This window comes from Labeo rohita, chromosome 23 (genome assembly GCF_022985175.1).
Source record: "Labeo rohita strain BAU-BD-2019 chromosome 23, IGBB_LRoh.1.0, whole genome shotgun sequence".
NCBI lineage: Eukaryota > Metazoa > Chordata > Actinopteri > Cypriniformes > Cyprinidae > Labeo > Labeo rohita.
This window is the reverse complement of record NC_066891.1, coordinates 22296252-22322199: the sequence shown is the minus strand read 5'-3', so window position 1 is coordinate 22322199 and position 25948 is coordinate 22296252. Positions and strand designations below refer to the sequence as shown.

The 25948-nt window shown below is 35.8% G+C and overlaps 1 protein-coding gene across 2 annotated transcripts; it reads right to left on the bottom strand.

Moving 5' to 3' along the window:
• Window positions 1-321: 321 nt before the first annotated feature.
• On the bottom strand, window positions 322-24688 carry acss2 (acyl-CoA synthetase short chain family member 2). 2 transcript variants are annotated; one of them, XM_051096495.1, is made up of 19 exons: window positions 23916-24688; window positions 22896-23091; window positions 18757-18848; window positions 18525-18628; window positions 18207-18279; window positions 16264-16339; window positions 15568-15676; window positions 14999-15046; window positions 11138-11275; window positions 10860-11030; window positions 10247-10380; window positions 7170-7302; window positions 7003-7059; window positions 5916-5996; window positions 4664-4772; window positions 4485-4553; window positions 4003-4179; window positions 1606-1680; window positions 322-1521 (listed from the first exon to the last, which is right to left on the bottom strand). In XM_051096495.1, exons 1-19 carry the CDS (start codon window positions 24040-24042, stop codon window positions 1394-1396), a joined length of 2097 nt encoding a protein of 698 aa, XP_050952452.1. In that variant the 5' UTR covers window positions 24043-24688; the 3' UTR covers window positions 322-1393. The 2 variants fall into 2 exon arrangements, with proteins under 2 accessions (XP_050952452.1, XP_050952453.1); XM_051096496.1 differs by lacking the exon at window positions 14999-15046.
• Between the last annotated feature and the right edge of the window lie 1260 nt (window positions 24689-25948).

Below are 25948 nucleotides of genomic sequence, written 5' to 3'. Positions count from 1 at the left end.
TAATGAATATTTATCAAGTCATTATGACTTAATTTATTAACTCCTCCAGAAAATAAATGAAAAAGTAGAAGGGAAGGACACATGCAGAAATCATAAACATGACAAAAACGTTTTAAAATTTCAGCACTTTAATTCACCCAGTTCTGTTTGAGACATTGCTCTGCTCAAATGATTGCAAGAAAATGAAATGAAAATGAAAATAAGGGTAAAAAAAACAAATCTAAAATTCAAAAGGTTCAGTCGCTCATCATATAGGACTGTGAATGTTTAGAGGGTTGAGAAAAGCATTGACAGCTATGAAAAGCTATGAAATACCCAAAACTCAACCAACAAAACAGAAATAGTTAATGCCAAGCTGGAAGAAATCTGACATAGCAACACATACAGTCCCAAAGACTGGTGCCGGTGCATAAGAGCACCATACACACATGAACCGGCTGGAATTTGATCACTTTTCTCCTGAAAAAGCTTCTTGAGAGGATACCTTCACAATATAAAATACAGATCTTAACATTTTGAAATATGACTTGATAAATGGAAACCCCACTGAACAGGTCTAAGTGTCATCTTAGGTTTAGAAGACTATGACAAGACCACCATCGTGGTCAGAAATGTCATTTACTCCTGTTAAGTGTGTTTACAAATGAACATACAGCCTTTATAGTCAACCAGAGCGCTTTCATAACTTTCCTGGAGAAATATTATATCGGTTCACAAACAACCTTTTAATTACAAAGTTGCAAACTGTTCCAGGGATAAAATATACATAGTTAAGTGTTAACCTTAGAGACACCTTCATGACACCATGTTATTCTGGTAAATATTAATGCATGTTTTGGCTCGTATAGAACGTTCTATACAATGTGTAGCTTTAAATGTTAAAAATGAAGCCTTCAACCAAAGCAGAGTGATTTTAAACAGCGCTATTACAAAGTACACAAAAAAACAATCATGACATATACAGTCTTATTTTCCCATTTTAGTGGTGAAAAAGAAAGGATAACCTGTATTGAGGTTATGTTGGCACACTGAAAGCAGGACAGTGTAGTCATATAAAGATTAATGAACAAAACTGAACATGGAGAAAAGAGGAGGAAATCATAAGTACTAAAAATAAACTTCTGGGGGTAAAACAGTGGTTTCTAACATACAAGTGGGTCTTGTAAAAAATGCAGTTAAAACTCCAAGCCAAACCCAAACCTTGGGTTTTCCTAGAGATTTCTTAAAGTCTGTGAATTGCTGTAGGATTTATACATCTCTAAACTTTTTTTCGTTCTGTCTGCCCACTAGCATTATCCTAAACTTCATTATAGCTCAGATTCATCCTCCTCCCTCCAGAACTGAAGCTCGTATGGGGGCCGGACCGTGGCGTTGTGATGGATGCCCCTGGTGGTCACACAGCAGTACAGCAGCGGCTCTCAAACAGTTGTTCAATGACAGAGCTGTCTGCTAATGTGGACACGTCACCTAAATCCCGCTCATTACACGCTATCTTCCTCAAGACACGACGCATGATCTTACCTGATAAAACAGAATAAAAGACATTAAACTTTATAAACATAAAAACTTTATTGTGAATATTAATAAGCAATACAATATTAATACCTGATCTGGTTTTTGGAAGGCTAGGTGCGTTCTGAATGTAGTCAGGTGTAGCTATGGCACCAATCTTCTCTCTCACTGTTTGGGAAAAAAGGAAGTGAAAAGTAAGCCATTACTTGTAGATCTTGAACCAAAAAAACACAACAACAACAAAAAAATCTTCAATGATTTGTCAAGTCATTATTATTTAATCAGTATTTAAATAAACCTCAAAACACTTAAAGGGATAGTTTATAAAACATGAAAATTAGGCTGCGTTTACACTAGTGCATTTTCATTTTGAAACGCATAACTTTTGCTACGGTTACGCCTGTCATTTACACTACTCCGGCGTTTTCAATCCTCGAAAATGAAGACTTTTCAAAAAACGCTGCAGACCCCGTTTTAGTTTGAAAACTCTGGGGCTGTGTTTCAGTGTAAACAGATCACTTTTGGATACGATGGCGTGGCTGCCCACATTCGATCTGTGTATCCTTGACGACCGTGTAAACAATAACATCATGCTCACTGTTGTACCCATAGATTTGTGCAGGTAGACGCGTCATTCGACCGCTCCAAGCACGTAGAATCGTTCACCATAGGGAATCTACCTATACATATCTATGGTTGTACCCACGTGAATGGTCATATGACATGCGTTTTTGGTTGTGCAGTGTAGACGGAGATCGTTTCTGAAATGCAGAGAAAACGCTAGTGTAGACGAAGATCGTTTTCAATTTTAAAACACCGTTTTAAAACGAAAACACACTAGTGTAAACAGGGCCTTAGAATTTAAAAAAAAAAAAAAAAAAGTTGCAGTGGGGATTAACAGGAAAAAAAAAAAAAAAAAAAAAAAAAAAAAAAAAAAAGCAAAACATAACAAGCAAAACAAAACATAAAAAAAGCATAACAGCATAAAACAAAGCATAAAACAAAACATTACACATAATATAAAATGTAAAAACATACCATAACACAACATAACAAAAACAAAAGCATAAAACATAGAACAATGACACAAAGTAAAACAAAACACAACAAAAAGCATAACAAAATAACAAAAAGCACAAGTATAACATAACATAAAACATAATATAACAAAACTTTAAACAAAACAAAAAGCATCACATAAAACAAAAGCATAAAAGGCAAAACAAAAAAAAGCATCACATAAAACAAAGCATAAACTAAAAACAAAAAAAGAACAACAAAAAGCATAAAACATACCATTAAAAGCAAAACAAAACAGCAAGAAGCAGAAAACAAAACATAAAACAACAAAAAGCAAAAAAAACAAAAAGCATTACAAAACAACACACAAAAAGCAAAAAAAAAAAAAAACAAAAGTATAAAAAAGTAGTATAACAAACATAATATATAAAACAAAACAAAAGCATCACAAACAAGCATAAAATAAAAACATAAAACACATTAAAAGCAAAACAAAACAGCAAAAAGCATAACACAGCATAACAAAACATAACACATAGCAAAAAACAAAGTATAACATTACATAAAACATAAAAAAATTAAAACATGACAAATCAAAGCACAACAAAACATTTATCATACCGTATAGAATTAAAACAAAAATCAAAAAGCAAATCAAAACAAAAAACAAAAACCATAACAGAACACAGCATAAAACAAAGCATAAAATAAAACATGAAACATAACATAAAAACAACAAAAAGCATAACAAAACATAACAACAAAAGAAAAAAAACTAAGTATAACATTACAAAACATAATATAACAAAAAACAAAACAAAAACAAATCAAAACACAACATAAAATGTATCATAATGTATTAAACAAAAAGTAAAACATAAAAAGTATAACATAATATAAAACAAAAAGCATAACAACATAACATAACCAAAGCAGAACGAAACAACAAAACAAAAAAAGCAAAGCAAAGCCCCAAAAAATAAAAATAAAAATCAGAAGACTCAGAATACAATAAATAAGTTGTACAAATTCTTTTTATGATACTTCTGTGGGGCTTTTTATTCTTACTAAAGTTTGATGGTTTAAAGTCACTTAAGTTGTATCGAAAAGACCAGTTCAAACATACTAGACTTTGCGCATTCAAAATTTATACGAACACTGCAAAAAATGTAAAGAAAAATACATAATCCCCATCACTTTACTGTACTGCTCCAAAGCAGATTTAAACTGTGTTCCTTTATTTCAGCTAAGAGGCCACCCCCATCTTCTATTGGTCTTCACACAATGCGAATTCGCAGGGCAGTGTTCACCAAACTTGAACTTTGAAATGCAAAATTCCCACATTCGTCCCACATGTGTATGCGAATGAATGGAAGTCAGTGGAATGAAAAGTGTAGTGTGATTGGCCTTTTACATGAGTGACTAAATGATGACAAAATCATAATTCTTGCATGAACTATTCACACCTACCTTGCTTTTTAAGCTCCGACTCCAACTTTTGGTTGTAGATGATCCCATCATTGAGGGTGACAAAACAGTAGAGACTCTCGCCTTTAACAGGGTGTGGCCTCCCGACAACCGCTGCCTCAGCCACAGCTTCATGCTCCACTAGAGCCGACTCCACCTCTGCAGTACTTAGTAAGTGCCCTGAAAGAAACATCCACCACCAATATATTAAAGCCTCTGTTGTAATACAAGCCACTTTGCTGGCTACGCTTTGTAAATCTCTAGAGTCATATCCGAAGAGATGGAAAACAGGCAAGAGACAAATGTTTGCAATGTGTGGCCTCAACTTTATCACTAGCTTTTTTTGAAACATTATTGCAGCATCTGTAGCTCAAGTCCACAAACCTTCTCTATCCACACTGGGGAAATTACAGAACAGGAGAAATTTTGGTAATGTGTAATTACAAGGAACAGTAAATGTACAAATGTCCTCATCCTCTACTCACCAGACACATTCAGCATGTCATCTATCCTTCCAGTGATCCAGTAGTAGCCGTCCTTATCTCTACGACAACCTGGAAAGACACATAAAACCATTAACCAAAGCACAAACAGTCTCTCACTTCACACATTTATATGATGTCCACTTATAGTAAAACTAAACATGAATTGCAGCACAAATTACCGTCTCCAGTCACGTAAAATCCAGGGAATTTCTTGAAGTACGTGGTTTCAAACCTTTCATGGTTCCCGTACACAGTTCTCATCACACCTGGCCAAGGCTGTTTAAACACCTGAGGAAGACAAGCTCTTGTGTTTTAAACACAAATTTTACATGTGGACAAAATGTAGCTGATTAATTAACTCTTTCACCACCAAACACAGAATTTTCTGTTATTCATGAGACATAAATTTTCCAGGTTTACACTTTCTCACTGTTATACACTAGGGGGCGCTATTATGCAGCTCCTGAATGAGTCTAGAATGTGCCGATAAAAAACACCGACATGGAGGATGCCAGTGTTGCCAAGTCCGCAGTTTTCCCGCAGAACTAGGCTACTTTAACACCGTTGCTGCGGGTTGTTTTTAATGTCAGCAGGTCGAAGCGACCCCAACAATGTCATATTTAGCCCCTGAAATACTAATTTACCAGGGAAAGCCCAACAAAAAAAAACGTGTACTTTACACACGATTTTTAACCGGGGACCCCCCTTCAAAACGCGATTGGGCTAGTTTTGAGTAGCAATTGTGTGGGTTTTGCTGTGCAACCCTGGAGAACGCAGAAATGAGCGATCTCATATGTAAACGTATGCATATGAAAATAATGTGATCATCATAAATAAACTACCTAATGTTACTAAGTGAAATGTCGATCAGGATGTGGTAAAGGCCTGTGTAAGCTTTAGGGATGCTGATGGAAGTGATCTACCGCATCTTTGCTTTGATAATAGTACTGAATATGATTTAGATATAGTATTTGATAAATTTGATTTTCTCAGCTTTTTGCTCAAAATTTTGCTTTTTCTTTTTCTTTCTTTTTTTTTTTTTTTTTTTTTTTAAATGAAACCTACCTACATTCAAGTATTTCTAAAAAAAAAAAAAAGAATGTTTTAGGCTAGAATAAAACAGATTTTTGGTTTGAAAGTAGAGGGTCTGATTTTTATTTTGATGTATGGCTTGTTCAGATATTCATACAACAAAATATTCTGGGGGCCATGAAATTTGTGTGAAAATCATCAAAAATGCTGCTGCTAGCAACTTTTTAAAAAAAATGCTGGCGGGTAAAGAGTTAAAGGAGAAGTCCACTTCCAGAACAACAATTTACGAAAGAAAGAAAGACATGAACATCTTGGATGACAAGGGGGTGAGGACATTATATGTGAATTTTGGTTTTGGAAGTGGAATTCTCCTTTAATAGGTTTAAAATATTTACTTACCAGATAGCCCTCACTTGGTCCTTCAAGTTCCTCCCCTGACTCATTCAGAATAGCAGGTACAACCCCAAAAAAGGGAAATGTCTACAGAATGAAAAAACATCAATCACCATACAGAAATTAATAAAATCAATTATTGCACACTACTCTTAATTTAACAAATACAATGGTTTTGGTTTTGTATCAGCCTTGTATCACTTAATTGTTTCTTTTAGCAACATGACAAATACTTACACTACTGTTCAAACGTATGGTGTGAGTAAGATTTTTTTTTTCTTTTATTTAGCAGGAATGCACAAAATTGATAAAAAGTGACAGAAGACATTTATAATGTTGAAAAAGATTTCTATTTCAAGATATTTCCGTGGAATTTTGAAACAGAATTTATTTGAAGCATACATGTTTTCAATACTGATACAATAAGAAATGTTTCTTAAGCATGTTTTTTGAGGAAAACATTCCAGGTATTTTCTCCATATGCTGGACTTCAATGGTGCTCCCGTTCAATACAGTTAGGGAAGGTTGAAAAATTCCCATCTCATTTTCTCCTCCAACTTCAAAATCATCCTACATCACCGTTTTACCTTTTTTTGTAAAGGGTGTTTTACCACCTTTGCACATTCACTTTGTAAACACTGGGTCAGTGCTTCTGCAGCGATGTAGGATGATTTTGAAGTTGGAATAGCAAATGAGATGGAGTTTTTCGACATACCCTAACTGTCTTGAACCGGAATACACAGTACGTAAGCGCATCGCAGAGCTAGACAAGATGAGCATTTGAGGTTAAAAAGAATACAAATTGTAAATTTAAAAAACAAAAAACAAAAAAAAAGACATTGTTTCACTAGATAAGACCCTTATTCCTTGGCTGGGATCATTTAGAGACTTTTGAAGCTGCATTGAAACTGATTAAATGGGGGTGAGTTGGAAGTGGCGTAATCCTTTAATAGTAAGAATTGCTCCTTAAAGTGTTACTAAATGATTTCTCTTAGAGAAAGCGTCTTGGTGAGCATATAAGACTTCTTTTAAATACAAAAACATCTTACAAACCGTAAACTTTTTTATTCATTCATATCATATGTCTACTCACAGCAGAGCCAGGCTTCATGGGAGTAGCGGCCGGCAGAGGGGTCATCACATGCCCACCCTGGAGAAGATGCAAACAAGAGACAAATGACCTTACAGTAGATTCAAAAAAGCTTCAAAGCAACATGGATGTTACTGCTCTAGTCTATATGATTACAATACAGTTCATACCGTCTCAGTCTGCCAGAAAGTGTCCACAACCGGACATCTCTTCTCTCCCACCACGCTGTAGTACCACTGCCAGGCTTCTGGGTTTATGGGCTCCCCTACGGTCCCCAAAATCTTCAGCGAGGTCCGCTTATACCTGACGACAACAAACATGAAAACCTTACTGAACACTTGTCAGAAGTTAAGACACACCTGAATGTAGAAAAAATGATCTAGACACTTCAGTTTAAATCACTTCAATTAGTCTTAAAGACAAAAAGGTTGTTTATATAGGGCAAAAAAAAAAAGTGGTAGTAAATAATGAGTAGATGTATCTGATACTGCGTCAAGGTTGTGTTCTGCTGGTTGAGGTCAGAAAGGCTGGCACATACTGGCATCAATTGTATGCAAAAGCACACTGCACACAATGCACAGTGAATGGACTTTGTTTGCAGACTTTGTAAGCAAACAGAGTACAAGACAGAATACAGAGCAATCACATAACACACAGAGATGAGTACCATCAAGTGCTATTATACAGTATCATTATAGTGGTTATCATCAAATTGAAGAAAGTGACCTAGATGCATAACAGATTACCAAGCAATGGCAATAATAAACGCATACACATAATACTGGCAATCTTTATTCACAAACATTATACTTTGTACTGTAAACACAATACAGTATATACTATATATACACCGTGTGTCAATAAAAAATATTTCACACTATTTAAACCAAGAAAACATTCTACAAGCAAGTTTTATCAAGCTTTTTTTCAGACTGTCAGCCATCCAGTCAGTGTTTTCAATCTTTGACCAGTAAATTTTCACACTTTTCCAGTTAGGCCTGTTTCACACTGGAGACGTAAGCAGCATGTGTTTTTTTTCACAGTCCATGCTAACAGTTTAAAGCATTCACACTGGACGCCGAGGTGGCACAGCAGAGCAGAAGCAAGATTGTTTTGAGTCTATTTTTGCTGCGCTACTCACTTAGAATTAAAGCAACAATGCATCCTTTTTAGTGAAAATACATAATGTATTAAAATTGAAGTATATGAGAAATGTCTTCTGTGCTTAACATAGCAATCATATGACTTCCAGCACTGTGAGGAAAAAAAAAAAAAGTTTTAACAACACTTTTGAAACAAGTTCGTTCACTCAAACCTCAAAAGCACATTTAAAGGGGTCATCGGATGCCCATTTTCCACAAGTTGATATAATTCTTTAGGGTCTTAATGAAAAGTCTCTAATGTACTTTGATTAAAAATTCTCAATGGTTTTGTAAAACAACACCCTTTTTACCTTGTCAAAATGAGCTCTGCAAAAATCATCTCATTCTAAGGGGTTGTTCCTTTAAATGCAAATGAGCTCTGCTCACCCCGCCCCTCTCTTTTCTCTGTGGAATGACGAGCTTGTTTACTTTAGCCGCTAAACTTCCTAACTACCACGTTATAAGAAAAGGCGATCGCAAAGATTCATAAAAAACACTTACACTCACTTCTGCTGTAAGTGAAGCTGGATCATGAATGATTCGCGCGAACATAGACTGATATATGGATATACATCGAAACAAGGAAAGTTACTGGACTGTAACAGCTGGTCTCAGGTAAGAGCTCATGTCAATCAACTACGGTGGGAGCGGCCTCTGCGGGTGTGACGCCACACCGACAGGCATCTAAGAATGGCTCGCTTTGAAAAAGGGGATATTATTTTTACAGAATAATTAAAAACCACTGCATGGATTTTTATCATTATAGGGTAGATGTGTACATACACTGCCAACACACATTACTGTTCAAACAACATGAAAAAGCGAACTTAGCATCCGATGACCCCTTTAAACAAAAAAAAAGAGAGAAGTATAGCTTAAGTTTTATATTAATTTTATTATATAAACTATACATACATGGTATTTGTGTGAGGGGAAAAGTGTAGGGCCACACTTGCCTTACCCATTCATGATTTTGATTATACATGCTATGGATGGTTCACATCCATACAACAAAAGTGTATACAGTCACTTTCTAATTTAATGCATCCTTGGTAAATTAATTTATTTATTAATTTCTAATTTAGTATTAATTTCTTGAAAAAAAAAAAAAAACAAGAAACTAACAGCATGAAATTTTGAACATGATTTTTTTTTGTGTTTATGCAGTGTTGGGCACGTTACTTTAAAAATAAGTAATTAGTTATAGTTACTAGTTACTTCTCACAAATAGCAACTGAGTAACATAAGTTCAAATGTGTCAAATAACGTGGATGCCCCCAATATTAAATATGAGAGACACCTTCCAGGGGCTAAATATCACGTTACTGGGGTCACCCCACAGACATGACAAATATCATAACAAAAAAAAACTGTGTGCTTTTGTAAAATAAATAAAATAAACAGGTTGTGCTCTCTGCTGTCTTGGTCTCCATCACCTCTCTTCACAGACACGTAAATAAAACAACCTGAATCTCTATAAATACATGCTTCACAGAAATATATGTATAGAAAGCTTGAAATGTCTACTTTTAAATGAAGTCAGTCATGTCGAAGACAAATTTTCTTTGATAAAGTAATCCGTATGATACCAAGACGAGCTCCAGTTTTTACCGTCTACACTCATCTCTAACTTTTCAAATTTTAAACATCCATGTGAGACGCGCGGAAATGTAGGTGCACATCACCTCCATAAACAAAAGTGAACATTCATCAAGTTCATCTCTGCTACTTTTAGTTTCTGGAAGACGCGCTGAGAGGAATAAGCCAGAATTTACCTCAGAAGAAGAACGCACACACGAAAATTATAGTAACGCTGCAGTTTATTGTCAGTAACGGTAATGGCGTTGTTACGAGGGAAACAGTAATTCGCTTGTTTACTCGTTACTGAAAAAAGTAATGCCGTTAGTAACGCCATTCATTTATATATTCCCATCACTGTTTTTAATGACATTAAGATTTTATTTATTTCCACAACTTCCAGAGCCAGAAATCACAATTTTAAAACTCTGATTTGCCCAAATTCTCAACGACTGTGGAGAAAAAAAAAAAAAAAAAAAAAAAAAAAAATCTAAATCTAGTACAAACACAACAGACATCAAACTTACTTCTGAACAGGCTCACTGCCATACTTCATCAGGAGCCGGATGGCTGTGGGTGCTGTGTAGAACTTGGAGACGTGATATTTATCAACGATTTCCCACATTCGGCTCACATCTGGGTATGTGGGAAGACCCTCAAACTACAAACAGAAGATGAAAAAATGTATTCACATATACAACAATAAATTCTTACATAGATAATAGTTTTTATTAAAGGGATAGTTCACTCAAAAATGAAAACTCATTAATTACTCACCCTCATGTCATTCCAAACCCGTAAGACCTTTGTTCATCTTTGAAACTCAAATTAAGATATTTCTGATGAAATCTGAGAACTTTCTGACCCTGCATAGACAGCAACGCAACTAACACGTTCAAGGCCCAGAAAGGTAGTAAGGACATCAATTAAATAGTCCATGTGACATCAGTGGTTCAACCTTAATTTTATGAAGCTACGAAAATACTTTATTTAACAATTCATCATCAAAAATATCTAAATCTGTGTTCCGAAGGTCTTACAGATTTGGAACGACAAGAGGGGGAGTAATTACAGAATTAAAATTTTTTCGGGTGAACTATCCCTTTAACACAAAAAGTGATTATCAGGTATTCCCCTCACCAATACACTGGTCGCGCCATTGGCCAAGGGCCCATATGTAATGTATGAGTGACCGGTGATCCAACCAATGTCTGCAGTGCACCAGTACACATCATCAGAGTGATAATCAAACACCATCTTAAAGGTGGCCGCAGTATAGAGCATGTAGCCACTCACTGTATGCAATACACCCTAGTGGAGTGATAGAGAAAGATAAACAAAATACATGCATCTGAGATATATATGAAAAGCAAACATCACACAGTTGAAGGAGGATAGAGTTGTTTGAGAGGATCTACCTTAGGTTTCCCAGTAGAGCCACTGGTGTAGAGGATGAAGAGTGGGTCTTCTGAATCACACCAGACAGGCTCACACTCCTCTGATTCTCCACCAATCAGAGAGTGCCAACACATATCAACCTCAGGATTCCACGGCACCTGCATCAATCACAGCACAAAGAGTGCTCACAGTTAACTCGCCTCGTGGAACATGTGCTTACTCTTGCTGGTATCACACTTCAGAAAACAATACAAAATTTAAGGAACCTGATGTTATCAAATCAGTCTGTGAGGGTTATAAACTGTAAATGATGCTGGGTTGAATAGAACAAATGCTGCTTTCAAGTCAAGAGAAGTTCCTACTTTGTTTCGAAATCATAGTTATACTTTGTAGAACTAGTGTAACAAAATGAAGGTGTGTAATTGATGCTTTATCTATGTACTTTACCATTCTCGTAGCTAGTCATCTCATAAACTGGCTAAACGAGTAACATTTTCAGGACAGATTTTTATTTTTTTCTTTTAAATCATAACCATCTATAAAATGTAATTTTAGTTACTTCCTTGTTTATAGGCACCAAGTGGCAAACTCCACTAACAGGAATTATGTTGATGACACATAACAGTGTTATTTTAGTATTATTTTTTATAGCTGTCAAATGATTAATCGCGATTAATCGCATCCAAAATACTCTCTGTGTGCATATATATATATATATATTTTTTCATTTTTATATTTTCAGTTTTCATTTACAGACTTGCTTTAAAAACTTAAGTGGTTTTGTCATTTTTATTAGTTTGTTTTTAATTTCGATTTAACTATTTTTATTCTATTTTCATGTTTGTTTTCTTTGTTTTCATGTTAATTTTAGTTTAAAGAAGTCCACTTCCAAAACAAAGATTTACATGTAATGTACTCACCCCCTTGTCATCCAACATGTTTATGTCTTTCTTTCGCCAGTCATAAAGAAATTATGTTTTATGAGGAAAAGATTTCTGCATTTTTCTCCATATAATGGACTGATATGGTGCCCCCGATTTTGAACTTCCAAAAGGCAGTGTAAATGCGGCTTCAAATGATCCCAAATGCGGTTGTAAATGATCCCAGCCGAGGAAGAAGGGTCTTATCTACCGAAACGATCGGTTATTTTCATTAAAAAAAATACAATTTAAATACTTTTTAATCTGAAAAGCTCATCTTGCCTTTCTCTCCCTGAACTCTGTGTATTCTGCCTCAAGACAGTTAGGGTATGTCCAAAAACTCTGATCGTATTTTGTCCCTCAACTTCGAAAATCATTTCAAAATCATCCTACATCGCTGCAGAAGTTCAGACCCAGTCTTTGCAAAGTGAACATGCAAAGATCAAACACCCTTAACAAAAAAGGTAGAACAGCGATAGAGGTATAGATTTATATAGATTTCGAAGTTGAGGGAGAACATGAGATGGGAGTTTTTCGACATACTCTAACTGTCATGAACTGGAACAAAACAGTCCAGGCAGAGCAAGACAAGATGAGCGTTTGGCATTAAAAAGTATGTAAATAGTATTATTTTTTTTTATTAAAATAACCGATCGTTTTGCTAGATAAGACCCATCTTTCTCAGCCGGGATCATTTACAACCACATTTGGGATCATTTGAAGCTGCATTCCTGAAATGTTCCCTCAAAAAACATAATTTCTTTCCAACTGAAGAAAGAAAGACATGAACATTGTGGATGACAAGGGGGTGAGTAAATTATTTGTAAATTGTTGTTCTGGAAGTGGAGTTCTCCTTTAAGTAATTTTAGTACTTATTTGCCAAGACAACATAATTTTCATTTTTCCATTTAATATTTATATTTTTTATCACAGCTTTATTTAAACAAATTTAAACAACAAAAAAAAAGGTTTTAGTTAACAGTAACAATCCAGTTGCAAAAAACAATTTTTATGCAAGAAAAAAAACAAGCACAATAGGATTTCTATTTGTTTTTGTATGGGAAGAGTCACTGAGATGGTAAAAATGTGTTCATCTTATAAATACAATCATTCCAGGATGACTTGAAAGCAGCAAAAAATGAAATGTAAAGAGTGTTGTATGCAAATAATGCATATAACATCTTATTTAGAGGCTCATGTTGATACATCAGTCAGACTTCTTTGATTCATTCAGTTCGATCTAACCAAAGTGAACGGAGCGCAGAAGTTGGCTTTAGTCAGAGCTGTTGTCAAAACTGAAAGAGAAATCATCTGAAAAGATCATGTTGAGTTAATAACACAAAACACAAAAACACTAACAAACAAACAAAAAGAGACATGAACGCAACAAACAGCTCTACAGATCTAGTTTTTCATGCAGTTCAGAGACTGAGGGAACACTACGTGAGCACTTGAGCTCATTTAAGTGACAAGAGCACTTGCATAAAGCACACAGGAGAGAGTTAGTGTTTGGCTACATAGAGAGAACCACCAAATCCATTAGACAGTCTAAGTGGAAAATGTTTCAGCACATACAACTGCTAACACAAGAGAAAGCGATTAGAGTCTAGTCACTACCATTATATAACAGCTTTCCAGATATGCTTGTGGTGAAATCGTGCACTTGTGGACCAATAAAGTTTATGTGAGGAGATCATTTAAAACATGGACACAAGAGTCATTTACCAGAGATGTGACTGTCATTACTTTTACTAGTCACAGTAAAAGGTTTTCAGTGCCAGTTCATGGATCAGAATTGGCAATCAGATAGAATCACAAACATTATTATACTGAACTTAACTTTAAAGGAGAAGTCCACTTCCAGAACAAAAATTTACAGATAAGGTACTCACCCTCTTGTCATCCAAGATGTTCATGTCTTTCTTTCCTCAGTGGTAAAGAAATTATGTTTTTTGAGGAAAACATTTCAGCATTTTTCTCCATATAATGGACTGATATGGTGCCCCGATTTTGAACTTCCAAAATGCAGTTTAAATGCGGCTTCAAACGATCCCAAATGTGGTTGTAAACAATCCCAGCCGAGGAAGAAGGGTCTTATCTACCAAAACGATCGGTTATTTTCATAAAAACAACACAGTTTTTATACTTTTTAATGTCAAACGCTCGTCTTGTCTTACTCTGCCTGGACTGTTTTTTCCAGTGCAAGACAGTTAGGGTATGTCGAAAAACTCCTATCTCAACTTCAAAATCGTCCTATATTGCTATTTTACCTTTTTTGTTAAGATTTTTGTTTGATCTTCTTTGCATGTTCACTTTGCAAAGACTGGGTCGGTACATCTGCAGCGATGTAGGATGATTTTGAAATGATTTTTGAAGTTAAAGGAGAAAATACAACTGGACTTTTTCAACATATGTCTTGAACCAGAATACACCGAGTTCAGGGAGAGCAAGAGCATTGTATATTTTTTTCATGGAACCGCATTTGTGGTTGTTTGAAGCTGCACTTAAACTGCATTTTGGAAATTCAAACTTGGGGCACCATACCAGTCCATTACACAGAGGAAAAAAAAAAAAAAAAAAAAATTCTTATCAACTGAAGAAAGAAAGACATGAACATCTTGGATGACAAGGGGGTGAGTACATTATCTGTACATTTTTGTTCTGGAAGTGGACTTCTTTAACATTTTATATGCATCAAGATGCATTCAGACATTAATGGCTCTAAATATGGCTCATAACTTATGGATGAATGCCAAATCTGGTGCATGCGTAAATGGTGTAAATTGCATTTGCAAAAGCAAACACACAGAGACACACACACATTGTGTTCTTAGAGAATAGTGATAAAGGTCTCAAGTCATCCAAAGTGCAAGAGAGCTGCCCATGAGCACACAAACTCGTGTTAATAAGACAGGAGGAGTTTAAAAAAAAAAAGTTATGCACAAAGGAGACATGAAATACCTGTGGGGGGGGATGGACCTTCCTTACTTTTTCTTTCTGTTTCTCCTGCTAAAGGGGGTTAATGGAGAGATTACTCACACCGAAAGAGGAAAAAGGACACAAAGACATGGACCCACATTGAAGGAGGAAATGAAATGCCAAAGATATTTTATATACAAGTCCAATCAACATTATTAGAATTATAGTTTTAAAACAGGTCATCTTGCATTGATGAATGTCACACATATTACATTCAACTACTGCAAAAGTCTTCAGCACAACAGCTCAAATCATCAAAATCTTGCCAGACCTTTATGGATTTACAACGGTGACAAATTAACTATGAGATATCTGTAACACTCAGGACAATGCAAGACGCAGAACTCCACAGGAGATGTACAGGACAAGAGTTAACATTTCTGATTAAATAAAGCCTTGGTTAGCTTAAAGACATCTTACAAAAACACCTGTAGCAATGTGGAAAATGTCCAAATGAGAAAGAAACAAAGTAGAATAATAAAAAAAAAAAAAAAAACAACAGAGTGTAAAGGCTGTTATCTGTACAGCTGTGGTGTGGTTATTAAGTTCACCTGCAAATCGGGGCAGGCACGTTTCGCTGGGGGTGACAGCGATCCAGGCGGAGCCTCATCTTCCTTTGTGAGGTGTTTTAGCACTATACACTTTTCCACTGTGAAAGACCTGACAGAGTAAAAGACACAAAATGATTAAGTTAGATTAAAAGAGACACTCTGTCGAGCATGTACACTGCTACGATGGCCACTTTATGGTGTCCAGTATTGTTTGAGCAGCAAATTATTTGAGTTTTTCTTATTAGAATAATTTTTGAAGGATCATGTGACACTGAAGTCTGGAGAAATTATGCTGAAAATGTAGCTTCGCAACACAGGAATGAATTAGATTTTAAAATATTTTAAATATTGAAAACACCTGATTTGTTATTACAGTTCTGCTGAAATTTAAATTGATCCAACTGTGTGACTAACATTTTCCAAACACTGTCCAGTCCGGTATTTCTTCCTCAAAATATTTTCTTAAAAATTAATTCAGGAACCAAAACTGTTACATGAAACTGAATCAGAACTGAATTAGTGAACCAACCGGAAAAATCAAATCTCAAAATTTCCCGTTATCTATCACGGTCCTTTACTGCTGCTCTTCCACATTTGACAAACTGAACCTAATAAAGGGTCCACTGTGAGTATGTGCACATATGATAAGCACTGCACAACAGTTCATTTGTACTAGTTAACTAGTGTTTATCGTACTTGTCCCTGCATTTCTGTAGTGCCTCATCAGCTATAAGCTTCAGATTGATCTGCTTATCACCTCGGTAAAAACCATCTGGGGAAGGAAAGAAAGAGAAACACATCATAAAACAACTTCTATTAACTTTTCATTGACCTAAAATCTAATATTAACAGATAACCCGAAAAAGAGAAAGACCGTAAACTTTTATTAGGTGATAACAGATATTGGTCTTATCATGGCTAAGATGAGCATTTTAATGGTTATAGTCCACTCTCAATCCGCTCACGAACTGTACGTCAACCCCAAAGCAATGTCAAAGACTTCAGCTCTACCGACCCAAGTCCAATATCAGACTAATCATTTCAGCGGAATGTGTCTTTTACAGTTACAATCAGGCAATGTAAATATCCTGATATTTGGCAGCAAGACTGATCAATATTAAAGGCACAATATGTACGTTTTCACCACTAGAGGGCACATATTCAAAAACAAACAAAGACGTAGTTTGATGACGGGGCGACTGAGTGTGGAATAATGGGAGTTGTCGTCTTCATACCCACAGCTGATGCAATCCATTGGGACTCAGGCAGAAATCATGTTCATGGATGAGCTAATGTATTAAACATTTAGTAACATCATTGTAGTATGAAGCAGGGTGGGGCTACAAGTTGTGGAAGCGAAATGAAGATGCTGGAGCGATTGCTGATGAAGGGCGAACAGATGCACGGCTCGAAAGCAGCGGAGCTTTTATTATGCCACAGTTGAGCGCTTCAGCTCCATCCGGTCATGTGTATGCAAGAAAAAGGAACACCGTTTTATCAAAATAGATATATTTAAGTGTGTTAAAAGTTCTGTTATAATACTACTCTGTGTGTTCATCACCTGTCTAATAAAATGCATAACATATTAAAGCGTCTTTGGGGTTTCTGTATTTTCTACAAAATAAAACTGGAAAATTGAGGGTGTATGACGTCATTGGCAGGCGACACGGCGCCGGTTACACTAGTTAAACATTTGGAATAATGAAACATTTGGAATAGTGTAAGTACACCAGTCAGCAAAACATATAACACTGTTCAAGTGGTTTTCGGATATTTTAATTAAAAAAATCTTGCATATTGTGGCTTTAACTTATCTTCCAGCCTTAAAAAACAGCTTAAAGGGATAGTTCACCCAAAAATAAAAAGTTCTGTTATTAATTACTCACCTTCAAGTTGTTCCAAACCCATAAGACCTTCGTTCATCTTTGGAACACAAAGATATTTTTGATGAAATCCGAGAGCTCTCTGACCCTGCATAGACACAGTATCAAGGCAACTACCATGTGCAAGACTTAAAAAGGTAGCAAGGACCTCATTAAAATAGTCCATGTCACATGGGAAGCCACAAGAATACTTTTTGTGTGCAAAGAAAAAACAAAAAAGACTTCATTTCACAATTTTTTTTCTCCTCCGTGTCAGTCTTCTGACACCCAAGTCCTTTCTGGGCCTTGAATTTGTCAGTTGCATTGCTGTCTATGCAGGGTCAGAAAGCTCTTAGATGTCATCAAAAATATCTTAATTTGTGTTCTGAAGATAAACAAAGATCTTACGTGTTTGGAATGACATGAGGATGAGTAATAAATGACAGAATTTTCATTTTTGGGTGAACTATCCCTTTAATACTGGATTATGCTACACATCCAGGTCAAATTTATCCCAAAAACTCCTTCTCCTTTCTAAATCTGTCAAACTCTCAGCACTTAGCTACCTGTCACTACTTAAAAATTGCAGCCGCAGGCTAAACAGCTTTTGATAGTAATACGATTACACCATTTCTAATCCCCAGACTTGTGAACAAAGTGAAATACTGTGCTCTTTTGCAGTAGATGGAAATGCAGCTGATTAACTTTGGGATTAGCTTCTCTAAGATTAAATACTTTGAGTAAATTACATCCGATTTTTTGGCACGCTTTCCTTACCTGCCGTTATAAGAATACAGCATTGAGAGTCCATGATCCTTTCACACAATGACTCAGCAGAGAAACCGGCAAACTGGATTGAGAAAATAAAAATGAGAGTAAGTATAGTGTTGCAAAAACATACTGTGATATTTTTCTAATGTATTTCATTTTTGACACAGCGCCAAATCTTTCTGCAAACAATCCAACTGTTACAAGAAAAAAAGTCTGATCGAGATCACACCCTGATAAACATATGTGATACGTATGGGTGCTTTGCTTCTACATGTTTCATAAAAAGACAAAAGAAAAGGACTTGCAAATGAGAGAAGGACTGACCACAATAGAGTGGACCGCTCCAATCCGAGCGCAGGCCAACATGGCCACCACCAGCTCCACCACCATGGGCATGTAAATAGATACACGGTCACCTTTCTTCACGCCTGCATGATCAGAAAGAGGAAAAGAGAGAGACAAGAGGACATTGCTTTAATACACAACATCAATGTCAAATGTTTAACCTGCTGCTGGTCACTATTATACCAAGTTCAACAGCATTTGTTTTTTTTACCTTGAGACTTGAGGACATTGGCAAACTTGCAGACTTGCTGAAGCAGTTCTCTGTAGGTCACTGTCTTCTCATCTCCAGGTTCATTACCCTCCCTATACAAAACAATGGCCAGATAATTAAAAGAAATGTTTCTTAAGCAGCAAATCAGCATATTAAAATGATTTATGAAGGATCATGTGACACTGAAGACTGAAGTAATGAGGTTGAAAATACAGCTTTGCATCACAGAAATAAATGACATCATAAAATATACAGACGCATCTCAATAAATTTGAATGTTGTGGAAAAGTTCATTTATTTCAGTAATTCAACTCAAACTGTGAATCTCATGCATTAAATAAATTCAATGCACACAGACTGAAGTAGCTTAAGTCTGAGCCTTCAAAATGGTCTCTCAGTTTGGTTCACTAGGCTACACAATCATGGGGAAGACTGCTGATCTGACAATTGTCCAGAAGACAATCATTGACACCCTTCACAAGGAGGGTAAGCCACAAACACTCAATTGCCAAAAAAGCTGGCTGTTCACAGAGTGCTGTATCCAAGCATGTTAACAGAAAGCTGAGTGGAAGGAAAAAGTGTGGAAGAAAAAGATGCACAACCAACCAAAAGAACCGCAGCCTTGAGAGGCTGTCAAGCAAAATCGATTCAAGAATTTGGGTGAACTTCACAAGGAATGGACTGAGGCTGGGGTCAAGGCATCAAGAGCCGCCACACACAGACGTGTCAAGGAATTTGGCTACAGTTGTTGTATTCCTCTTGTTAAGCCACTCCTGAACCAGAGACAACGTCAGAGGCGTCTTACCTGGGCTAAGAAGAAATAGACTGTTGCCCAATGGTTCAAAGTCCTCTTTTCAGATGAGAGCAAGTTTTGTATTTCATTTGGAAACCAAGGTCCTAGAGTCTGGAGGAAGGGTGGAGAAGCTCATAGCCCAAGTTGCTTGAAGTCCAGTGTTAAGTTTCCACAGTCTGTGAAGATTTGGGGTGCAATGTCATCTGCTGGTGTTGGTCCACTGTGTTTTTTGAAAACCAAAGTCACTGCACCCGTTTACCAAGAAATTTTAGAGCACTTCATGCTTCCTTCTGCTGAGCAGCTTTTTAAAAATGCCGATTTCATTTTCCAGCAGGATTTGGCACCTGCCCACACTGCCAAAAGCACCAAAGTTGGTTAAATGACTATGGTGTTGGTGTGCTTGACTGGCCAGCAAACTCACCAGACCTGAACCCCATAGAGAATCTATGGGGTATTGTCAAGAGGAAAATGAGAAACAAGAGACCAAAAAAATGCAGGTGAGCTGAAGGCCACGGTCAAAGAAACCTGGGATTCCATACCACCTCAGCAGTGCCACAGACTAATCACCTCCATGCAATGCCAAATTTAGGCAGTAATTAAAGCAAAATGAGCCCCTACCAAGTATTGAGTACATATAGAGTAAATGAACATACTTTCCAGAAAGCCAACAATTCACTAAAAATGTTTTTTTATTGGTCTTATGAAATATTCTAATTTGTTGAGATTTGAATTGGTGGGTTTTTGTTAAATGTGAGCCAAAATCATCACAATTAAAATAACCAAAGACTTAAACTACTTCAGTATGTGTGCACTGAATTTATTTAATACAGGAGTTTGACAATTTAAGTTGAATTACTGAAATAAATAAACTTTTCCACGACATTCTAATTTATTGAGATGCACCTGTATAATAATAGAGAACAGTTATTTTAAATTGTAATGATTTTTCACAATATATTACTGTTTTACAGTACTTCTGACCAAATAAATGCAGCCTTGATGAGCATAACAAACCCCAAACTTTTAAACAGAACTTTCAAACATATTTTCTAATATAGTTCATTTATGACACTAGTGTTCAACGCCAAAGTATGAACTTGAGACCCCAAACAGGTTGATAAAACATGTTTGTGCATCTCCTAGAATCACCTGTATGTTCAATTCTACATTTTAACTCTCAATGTTTGTTTCTGATACAATTACTGTAAACATCTGATAACACTTATTTTGGTGTACGAGGTGTCCTTAAATGTCTCTTACAGGTTAACAAGTAACTTTTTATTTTGACTTTGTATGTGAGCTGACGTTCTTAAAATAGACAACTTTTGTTGTCTTTTGCCAGGCTTTTCCTTTCTGTGTCAGAACGCGTTCTGACACAGAAAGGAAAAGCCTGGCAAAAGACAACAATTGCAGAAGAGATCCATTCTTCAGCATTTCAAAATGATTTCTGAAATTATTTGAACTTATGTCGTAACAAGAAACGACTGAAAACTTCACAATTGCTAAACTGGCATTGCGAAAGCAGAGAGCCAGCAACTACCCCATGAAGCATTCGTTGCATGTAAAGTGTTTACAAGCTATTTTTGCACATCTGAATGCTAATGAACAATGACTGCCAAAAAAGTCGTGGAGAGCATTCAGCACAGATAAAGTGATCCATTGCAATGCACATTAAGAAATAAACATTGTTTTGGATACAACACTGCAGATACAGTTGAGATTAAAATTTGCATCCCCCTTTCAGAATCATTAAAAATGTTAATTATTTTGCCAAAATAAAAGGGATCATACAAAACGCATGTTATTTTGTATTTTAATACTGGCCTGAATAAGATATTTCACATAAAAGATGTTTACATATGTTTACAAGAGAAAATAATGGTTGAATTGATAAAAAAAATGCCCTGGTTCAAAAGTTTACATCCCCTTGATTCTTAATACTGTGTTGTTACCTGAATGATCCACAGCTGTGTTTTTTTGTTTAGCGTATTTGAACCCTTTCCAGCAATGACTGTATGATTTTGAGATGCATCTTTTCACACTGAGAACAACTGAGGGACTCGTATGCAACTATTACAGAAGGCTCAAATGCTCAGTGATGCTCCAGAAGGAAAAATCATGCATTAAGAGCCAGGGGCGTAAAAGTTCGAACAGAATGAAGATGTGTACATTTTGTTTTTATGCCTAAATATCATATTTTTTCATTTAATACTGCCCTTCAGAAGCTACAGAAGACAGTTACATAGTTGTGTTTCCCAGAAGACAAAATAAGTTAAATTTACCCTGATGTTCAAATTCAAAAAGTTTTCACCCCCTGGTTCTTAATGCATCGTTTTTCCTTCTGGAGCATCAGTGAGCGTTTGAACCTTCTGTAATAGTTGCATATGAGCCCCTCAGTTGTCCTCAGTGTTAAAAGATGGATCTCAAATCAAACAGTCATTGTTGGAAAGGGTTCAAACACACAAAAATGCTAAGAAAACAAAGAAATTATGGGACCTGAAGGACTTGTCTGAAGAACAGAAGGCAGTTTTACTGTTCAGGGCAAACAAGGGACTCATGAACAACTATCACTAAACAATAAAAAACACAGCTGTGGATCATTCAGGTAACAACACAGTATTAAGAATCAAGCGTATTTAAACCTTTAAATCGGGTTATTTTAAGAAATCCAACTATTATTTTCTCTTATGGACTACATGCAAACATCTTTCATGTGAAATATCTTATTCAGGTCTACATAAAAATAACATGCATTTTGTATGATCCCTCTTATTTTTGGTTAAATAATAATTAACATTTTAATGATTCTGAACGGTGCATGCAAACTTTTTACCTCAACTGTAGACCGCTATTGGCGGGAGCTGGTTCGAGCTTCCATGATTTACTAAAATAGCTTGAGAGTCTAAATTTATCTCAGTTGTTTTGCTCTGACCTATCCCTGTCTGTCAGCATTTGCCATATTAATGTATTAATAGCTCAAGCCCAGTAATATTATTGACCTGGAAGGGATCTAAACCATGCTGGTTCGTGGCCAAATATCCAGGTCTCAACCTGAATGCAACTGCGGATTAATCTTGAGCTTAAAGAACTGGGTTGATTACTGAAAGGTTGTAGACTGACATCCGGAAAGAGCTGAACCATGAGCAATCATTATAAACAATTGTTGATTCAGAGGTATTACGTGGTACTGTACTTCATGTTGTTTTGGATAAAAACATTGGCTAAAATGACCGTTAAAAGTAGGCATATTGAAATTCAAAACACTAACAGTACTTTCAAAATACAAGAAAGGATCCTTTTTTGGCTAAACTGAAACATTTAAACCACATGCTTCTCAAATACTAACCAGTAAAAAGCCACTTTGTCACCCAGTTTCCTCTCATGGACGTTGCGGTCCAAAACGTTATAGCAGATGTTGGTTGTGGCACCTTCCATGCACTTCACGAAAATCTCACCCTTGGTCACGTCGAAATTGTAGTCCAGGAACTTCCCGGTGTATTTTGTCTTCCAGAAAAAATCTTTGGCGACATCTCCCCAGAACTCTGGACACAATAGGACGAACATACAAACACACATTAATGCACAGCTGATTCGTGAGATTTTTTATTATTATTATTTAAAAATTTATTTTAAACAATTTTAAACTCAATGAATTATTGACATACTATTATTATTAAAAACATCATATTTTTTAATTGTACTAGTACATATAGTTTTTTGGTTTTTAAAGTATTTAAAAAAAAACAATAATACATCATTAGTGTTTATTATTATTATTATTATTATTATTACAAACCACAACAAAAATATTACTACAATATTTTAAATTGTCTTACTATAAACAGAGGATAATGTGGAAATTTTCTTCTAGGAAGTGGACGTGGGCCAAATATGAATTTTATTTTATTTTTAAAATAACAACAAAAATAAGCATATTAACATTTTATTGTTAAAAGCAAAAATAATATATTTTATTTCAGTTGTACTAGTATAAACAAAGGTTAATGTTTTATTTAAGCAAGGGAATGTGGTGTTTTTTTCTAGGAAGTGCATGTGGCTAAGTGTTTTTTTTAAGTATTTAAAAATAAAACAACAACAACAACAACAACATTTAATAATACAGCTAATAACAACAACACATTAAATATGCACAAACAACTAAATTAAGCTATGCTGGTTAGATCCTACAATAACAGCTCCAATGCAACGATAACATCCAAATAATACACAACTTAAAAATACAGCATCATAGGTGGGTTATTGATGTCCAAAACTGATGTCTACCAATTGCAGAGTGCTTTGCGATACAGCCAAGTGAAGCTTTTTCCCTCAAAATACCAGCTCAATGAAACCAAATGAAACTCACCCTCAGGGGACTCGACAGATTTGATGTAGAGCTCTTTGTATTTCTCAAAACTGGGGATGTGCGCTTCTTTCTTGAAGTCCCCTGAAGCATGTAACACATCCTCGCCTGGTGCCTTGTCAGGAATCATTTTAAGAACTAATTCAAAGGACGCAACTGATACAAACACGCCTAGAAAAACACAAGCGATCACTGGCCTAACGTGTGTAAGTTACTTCCGTGTGGGAGAGTTTCACTCCCATACAGGCGCTGTGTGCATTTGAGTTTGAAATGGTGAACAAAAGAAAAGTTCAAACTAGATTTCAGTCTAGACGGCGTTATTATGTTTTAACGAAGCGGCGACGATTCGGATTCAGTTTGCAAAGAACGAGCGTCCGAGAGCCGTTTAAAAATTGGACTTGCAGATACTATTATTGTGATTATAAACAAGCTTAAATGTTGCTCCGACGATTGTAGGGAAAATAACAAAATAAGTTTGGCTTTAGAAGAAGTCGTGTATGCTGAAAAATATATATAAAAATCAAGATGCACTTGAGAGCTGTCAAACAGGCAGCAGGTCTCCTCCAGCTTGAGGTTATCTCGTGTAAGGTCGATTAGAGCCGGAAATAATTCCCGGCAATAGACAGGAAATGCACCCTTTAACTGATTCAAACATGCAATCAAAATAGACGTGCACGCAGTAAGAGATTAGTCATTCTTCCACGCGTGGATTACAAATCCTCAGTGTGTCTGCAAGAGGACAGCCATTGAAGCGGACAAATAATGCACAAAGCTAGAATGGCAGTTAACGTGAAACGTAACTTCTTCGATGGGCGGGGCCTAATGTACCGGATGTTGTTTTTAAATGGCCAGATGTGAAGGATCGGAATGACAACTGTCCTAATTTAATTATTTACGTACTTTTTATTTTTTAACAACACTATAATTAACAAACAAGAAAAAAGTGCAAACACACACACAAAACCCTAAAATATAAAATGGGGTATTTAAGCCATATACAGTCTCAGACCGAATTTATCAACTCTACGAAGTTGGGCGTTTTGTTTGAATTTACGTTTATTTATTTGAAATCTTAAAATCTAAAAGTATACAAATATTAATCTGCAACAGTTTTCCAATCTGCAACTGGAAGTTCCAGTATCTCTTTTAAACGTTATGAATAACGTCGAATTAAGTCGAATAAAGTCGAATTAAACGACTTTTAACGATTAATTCAGAAACAGTGTCAAAGGGCGTAACTTTACTCTCATCTATATCGTATTTAATATTAGTATTAAACGCTGTTGTTATCAGACTTGAATGCAGCACTATGACAGTTTCGGGTTTCTGGGCCGCCAAACGCCCTCTAGAGGAAGAACCTTATGCGGCACGTAGAAGTAATTCGAATCAATGGCACACAATGGCAACGTGAGGCGCACGGAGCATGTTTGAGCTCAACATGACCTCTACCGGACGGAGGACCGTCGTTATTGCCTATTATCACTGACGCCAAATATTTCGTGTTGGGGTTTCTCTTCTAAAAATAGATGGGCAAATCCAAAAAAAAAAAAAAAAAAAAATTATATTATCAGTGAAGCCAAATATTCCGTGTAGTATTTCTTTTGAATGATAGATACATTAGAAAAAAACACTAAGCGTTCCTTAACTATGAAACATTATCTTATAAAAAATAGACAGTGTGAGAACTCGAAATGTGTTCCTGTATTAAATAATTAAATTAAATAATTTTAAATATTAAAATATTATAAATAAATATTATAAGTTAATTAAGTAATTGATTATTAAAAAAAAAATAACTAGGTGATTATTAAATCATTGTCAGTTTTGGGTTGCATTAAAACATTTGGCGAACGCGGAAGCGCAGTGGAGAGAGCAAAACAGAAGAAACATGTCGAAGGATTTCGATATAAACCAAGAGGAGACTTTGCTGTAAACAAAACTTGGTTCTCGCGAGACTACAACAAAGCCTGTGATAAGGATATATATATATATATATATATTTTTAAACTATTTTTGATATACATACATACATATAT